This window comes from Cyprinodon variegatus, unplaced genomic scaffold (genome assembly GCF_000732505.1).
Source record: "Cyprinodon variegatus isolate N-32 unplaced genomic scaffold, C_variegatus-1.0 Scaffold645, whole genome shotgun sequence".
NCBI lineage: Eukaryota > Metazoa > Chordata > Actinopteri > Cyprinodontiformes > Cyprinodontidae > Cyprinodon > Cyprinodon variegatus.
Genome location: NW_015151098.1, coordinates 228,926 through 235,505, shown reverse-complemented (window position 1 = coordinate 235,505; position 6,580 = coordinate 228,926). Strand labels below are relative to the sequence as shown.

The 6,580-nt window shown below is 37.2% G+C and overlaps 1 protein-coding gene across 1 annotated transcript in view; it reads right to left on the bottom strand.

The window, feature by feature from the left end:
- LOC107096727 (potassium/sodium hyperpolarization-activated cyclic nucleotide-gated channel 3-like) overlaps positions 1 to 6,580 on the bottom strand; it is a 36,417-nt gene that overhangs the window by 9,129 nt on the left and 20,708 nt on the right. The window contains exons 3-6 of the mRNA XM_015393505.1: positions 5,707 to 5,868; positions 4,394 to 4,612; positions 1,447 to 1,593; positions 862 to 1,102 (exon numbers count right to left, since the gene is read on the bottom strand). Coding sequence (XP_015248991.1) covers positions 862 to 1,102; positions 1,447 to 1,593; positions 4,394 to 4,612; positions 5,707 to 5,868 — 769 coding nt within the window. The remainder of the gene's footprint in view (positions 1 to 861; positions 1,103 to 1,446; positions 1,594 to 4,393; positions 4,613 to 5,706; positions 5,869 to 6,580) is intronic.

The following is a 6,580-nucleotide window of genomic DNA, read 5'->3' as shown; positions in this document are numbered from 1 at the left end:
TCTATCTGGGGCTGTTTTATGTGTTTTCTTCTCAATTCAAAGGGACCCCTGCCTGTCTTTCCCTAGGGCCCCAAATTACCTAAACCCGCCCCTGCTCATTCCTTATGCAAGATCTGTTTTGCACAGCTAAAGAGTTCATGTCGATTTAGATCCATTTCTAAAAGCAAAGTGAGAAACAGTGATATTAGAGTGACGCGATAAAACCTGGACCGCCTGATGCCTCCGAACCCCCACAGATGGAGTTCTTAATGCAATTTCTGCAGCTTACAGTTTGTCCTGACCTCATCTGTCATGCCAGATCAGAAAAGAAAATAATGCCCCATTAAAAAAAGGGGGAAAAAAATGAACCATTTCACATAAACCGCTTGCCTTTTTTTTTCAGGCATGTGGACAATACCAAAACGAACTCACATGGTCTACATTATGATCTAATTTTTTATGCTTAGATCTGTTTTGTACATTTCCTTTAACTTTACACATAGAAATCTTTGAAAAATCAGAAAGAAATCTAATGAAATATTGACAGTAACTTTAGACAGTGCGTGGCTTTGCAGCAAACCTTTAAAAGTCGAGGTGATGCAGATAAAAACAGCCAGAAAGTTCAGGGTTTTAAGCTTTAAACAAGGGACAAAACTCCACATGGACTCAAAGATCACAGAGCTTTGCTGCTCTTAGTCCCGAGGCCTTTTAAGGAGATGACGACTTTAACCAGATGTAATGGTCGGGGGAAGTTAATCTGTTGAGAGCCTGTGCAAACTAAATCAAAATAAATCTTACAGTCACACATTAAAAGAGCCTCACCCCCCCTCCCCTTATCTCCTCCCTCCCCCTCTGTGGAGCATCCAGCAAGGTGGACTTCACCTCCAAAGTAAGAGCCGTCGGTCAGCTTGGTGTCTGAGCTGCTTTTTGTAATGACGCTGACCACGCCGTGCTGGATGAAGTACATTTTCTTCCCGATGGTCCCCTCCCTGATGATGTAGTCGCCCGGCTGGAAGACCTCGAAGCGCAGCTTGGTGAGCATGGAGGTGACAAAGTTGGGGTCGGCGTGGGCGAACAGAGGCATGGACGCCACCAGTTTGCGACAGTTGAAGTTGATGATCTCCTGAGGAAACAGAGGAAAAACGCTTGTTAATCTATTTATTTAATGCAGAGCTGATGCATTCAGAGCGCCTGTATCACATGCGTACGTTTCAATCATTATAAAAGCAGCTTAGCGCTCCGTTAATAAGGTTCTCGGCTCTCATACGACCGTTACTAATCAGATTACAAGACTATTAACATTATCATGGAAAGTGTGGCAGGCATATTGGATTAAATCAATAATTATCTGAGTCTCATTTAGAGCGACATGCTTTAATTTATGCTGACGTGGTACAACTTATATAAACCAAATTCAGCTGGACTGTCATTAAACGTGGAACCAGCTGTGTTCAGATGAAAGCTGACCTCTCGCAGCGGCTCGTTCAGCTCCTCCAGGATGCTCTCCTCATCGAACATCTTCCCCTGATAACGGTGCTCGTAATAATCATGGATCCTCTGCCTCATATCAGCGGGGAGTTTGTGGAAGGACATGTACTGCTCCACTTGTTTATACTGGAACAAAACAACCACATTTTAACTAGTCAAAGCTGTTTATAACCAAGAATCAGACACATTGGGAAATAATCGACATCTAGATAAGGCATTTTTTCTTAAAATAAGTGCCTTTGTTCTTGGATTAAGGAGGTAAAAGAGACATTTTTCCAATGGAACAAGACAATTTACACATAAAATAAGAAAAAATAAGTGCATGTTATCTAATTATCTTATTTTAAGAGTAAAAATACTCGTTCAATTAGCAAACTATCTCATTTACCTACTGAAATTAAGGGTAAATACACTTAATTTAAGAAATGTTTACATATTTCTAGATAATTTTTCCAGTGCAGGTTTTAAGCAAATGCTTCTCCTGCAAAGACGAAATGCAAAGTCATAGAATGAATATATTAACCTGATTAATGTGCCGGCTCAGAGGTGGACTATAATGTATCTCATTATGTTAACAGTCGACTGTCAGGCCATCTGTGAAACCTGCTCACAGCGCGCTGTTGTGGCTCTGCCCCATCTGACAATTACAGTTGTGCTCTGCAGCCTGCAGCTAATGACATTAACCAGCGTGTCCTTCAGCAGTGTTCTCCACCAGCGGAGCAGCGCCGACCATCACAGCAGCCAGTCGACGTATGGCGCTTCCTGCCATAAGCCTCTGCTCCTCTGATTTTAATCTGTGCCATATCTGTCTCTTTTTATCTGTCACATCAGCGGATGTGTACATCAGTCAATGAGCTCTTCCTCTGCTGGTTCTCTGGACGTTTTTGTCTTCTATTCCACATCAGAAAAAAAACCCTAACAGCTCTTGAGGCCCAATATGAATAGATTTGAGGCGTGTGTGTGTGTTTTAATTCTATCAACTAATAAAAATGCAGATTTTGACCCCGTTTTATATGGGTTGCAGTTTGTAATTTATGCAGTCAAAAAATTTAGGAGCAATATTTATGGTTATTTAGAGTGTTTTAAAAAAAAGGGGCTTATTTTTTTTCCAAGTAATTTTTTCAGTATGTCATTCATTCATTAATAATAATCTTACTTTGTTAAATAAATATTTAGTTTGGAGCTAAATATTTAGTTTGCAAATTAAATATTTAGTTGTATTTTTTATAGATATTTAGCTCCAAACTAAATATTTTGTTTGTTCAGTAAATAATTAGCTCCAAATTAAACATTTATTGAACGAAACTAAATATTTTGCTAGCACCAAGCTAGCAAGCTAGCTGAATACTTAGTTTGCTAAATAAATACTTAATTTGGAGATAACAAACTAAATATTTTGTTTGGAGCTAAATATTTATTTACATTTAATTTTCTAACTAAATGTTTAGCTCCAAATTAAATATTTATTTAACAAGCTAAATATTTAGCTAGCATCTAGCACCAAGCTAGCAAGCTAGCCAAATATTTAGTTTGCTAAATAAATATTTCATTTGGAGTTAATTATTTATTCAACACACTAAGTATTTAGGTTGTTAGATAAATATTTAATTTGGAGCTAAATATTTATTTAACAAACTAAAACTAAATATTCAGTTTGGAACTAGATATTTATTTTAAAAAAATGTAATGTATTTCATTTGCAAACTAAATATTAAGCTCAAAATTAAACATTTATTTAACAAACTAAATATTTAGCTAGCATCTAGCACCAGCCTAGCAAGCTGAATACTTAGTTTGCTAAATAAATACTTAATTTGGAGATAACAAACCAAATATTTTGTTTGGAGCTAAATATTTATTTACATTAAATTTTCTTACTAAATGTTTAGCTCCAAATGAAATACTTATTTAACAAGCTAAATATTTAGCTAGCACCAAGCTAGCAAGCTAGCCAAATATTTAGTTTGCTAAATAAATATTTAATTTGGAGTTAATTATTTATTCAACACACTAACTATTTAGGTTGTTAGATAAATATTTAGTTTGGAGCTAAATATTTATTTAACAAACTAAAACTAAATATTCAGTTTGGAACTAGATATTTATTTAAAAATTTTTTAATGTATTTCATTTGCAGACTAAATATTTTGCTCAAAATTAAATATTTATTTAACAAATTAAATATTTAGTTTTCAGCTAAATATTGGAACTTTATTTTGTTATAAAACACGCTAAACAACCATAAATATTGCTCCTAATTTTTGACTGCTTAACTTTTAAAACAGCATCCCATATTTTTTAAATGGTCATATTTTATCTTAGTATAATGAATGAAAACTGTTCCTATTAGTTCATTTTCCCTTATGTTTAAGCCTTGCAACCAAAATGAAAGTATTTTATTGGAATTTTATTAAATATATCAACGTAAATATTTGCATTTTTGTGCCTTGGTGGGAAATGATACATGATTTTCAACCTTTTTTGCAAATAATTTTAGGAGAGCTTTTAAGTATATAAGTTTTAGGTACGTTTTATATCAGTCAGTCGATCAGGGGAAGGAAACTGTTATATTCTCCCTTGGAATTACTCCTTCAGGGAAATTCTGTAGCTTATATAGAGTACAAAGAGTTAAAGCAAGATGCCATTAAAGATAAAAATACAACAAAAAATATAAAAAGATGATGAACAAAAAGATTTACAGAGAAACGTTTTTCCTGCGACTTAAGATTCACTAGAGAATGAATCAAAAAGCATTTGTTTTTATATTTATTTTGAGTTTCATCCATTTTAAGGACATGTGCTTGGATATATAAATGGGGATGATATAATATCCTTTCATTGTTCTCTTTGATCAGTGCATTTCTCTATTAAGTCTGCAGCTCAAAGATATTTTAATACTTCAACTTATACAAGAAAAGAATCTCACCTTTTCTTGGTACTGTCTCCTTGAGGAGTCCAAGGACTGAATGAGAGCTGTGGCATGCCCCACAAACATGGCAAAGCAGGTAGCGCCCACGATCATGCTGAGGATGGTGAGCCAGACGTCTCCCATGCCGATGGGTGGGTACAGGCCGTACCCAATGCAAAGCATGTGACTCATGGCTTTGAACAAGGCATAGGAATACTGCTGACCCCAGGTGTCGTTCTGGTGGAGACGTGGGGGCGGAAAGAAAAAGTTCATCAGTAAGAATGCGGCAGTGCTGCTGCAGCATCGCCTGTGGGAGCTTTGTTGAGAGTTTTAGAAACTGAGTGCAGGTGGTGGCCATTTTATCCTGCTAAATCATCACTGCATTCGTTTAGTGTTCCTAATATCACCACAGCACCTACTTTAGCTTCTGTTTTACCAATCAATTCTCTGATTATCCTATCAGTTGGTCACACATAAACATGGCAAAGAGGACATACTATTTGCATGATGTCTTCCAAATATTCCAAAAAAGTAAAAAAAAAAAAAAAATCTACTGGATTTTGTTTCTAAGTTTGAAGACGTTTCTCTTCCCATCCAGGAAGCTTTTTCAATTGAAAATGTCAGAAATAGCATTGAGTTCCAGGCTTGATACAGTACCCCAACAAAGCCTTGTTTTTGTTTAGAAAACATACAAATTGAACCAGAAGAACCAGTCCACCGCTTGGCTTCTTTTATTAGCCTGCAATACCTGTCTATGTCTCTGAAATGATCTGAAGGGATCCCTTCCCGCTATTATCGCAACCCCAATCCCTTTACAGGGGAACAGAAAACCTCACCTGTTCAGCCAGGCCAACAATTCCCTTTAACGACCCCCCTTTCAGAGACATAGACAGGTATGGGGGATTGCAGGCTAACAAAGAAGCCAAACGACCCCCGTTCCAAAGGGGTGGACCCGTTCTTCCGTTTCAATTTGCATGTTTTCTAAACAAAAATAAGGCTTTGTTGGGCTGCTGGATAAAACCTGGAACTCAACGCTATTTCTGACATTTTGAATTAAAAAAGCTTCCTGCATGGGAAGAGAAACGTCTTCAAACTTGGAAACAAAGTCCAGTGGATTGATTTTAACTTTTTTGGAATAACTATGACCTGGATGACTGAGAATCTTCACCAGCATCTTCCAAATATTATTACAAAGACCGTAATAAAGCCTAAAAAAACCTGAGAAAACCAAAGACTAAATATTTAGTCAGCTCTTAATGTTAAGTCTGCAGGTAAAAATACAACATATACTTTAATTTTAAGGCAACCTAACCTGCTCCTGATCCACTTACCACCATCTTATTCCGAGTGACCCAGCAGTCCGGAGGAAAGTCCTGCAGCATCGGCACCAGAAACTGGAGACATCCATCCCAGTGGCAGAGCAGCAGCATCATGCCAATCAGGTTCATGATACGTACCATAGCACTGGCCAGATCATACGTCATGTGAAACACCTGCAAAAGAGAATAATGGCAGCATAACGTGAAATGAGAAAAGACATTCTATAAAAAGCAATATTGAACAATTTTCCCAGCCATTTGGAGCGTTGAAATATTCAAGAAGTAACACACTAGTCCTAAAAGTTTTGAGTACAGCAAAGAATGTTTTAGTTTTTTAATAAGTTAGCATACTGAGGATCTATAGACTGTTTGTGTCAAAGAAGCAAAGATGCACTAAGTTGTGTTTAAGTTTTCTTTTGAGTTTTCAGCTTCACTTTGATCCATGTTTTTCTTTGTTTTCTAGTTTTATAGGTTTAATTCCTATTTTGTGGTGTTTTCTGGATGTATTTCTTGTTTTCCCACTGCTGCCCTCTTGTGTTGGTCTCCTTTTCCCCAGCTCCCTTCTAGAATCCTCTGTTCACACCTGCTCCCAATCAGCTCATCGGTCCTGACTCCTGTCTTTGTTGTGTCCTCTATATATACTCTCCCTGTGCAGTTACTCAGTGCTGTTTCCTCGTCTTTTCCTGGCTCCCCACGTGAGTTTTCCCCTGGATTTTTGCCTCAGTTATTTAATTAAATCTTCAAGAACTCACCTCTGCCTCCTCACCTCTGCATTTGGGTCCTCAAAACCTCAAACCAAACCCTGACACCCCGACTGACGACTCCCAGGAAGTAAAAGCCCCACATTAAGAGCTGCTACTGTAGATCATGTTAACAACAACCCTCT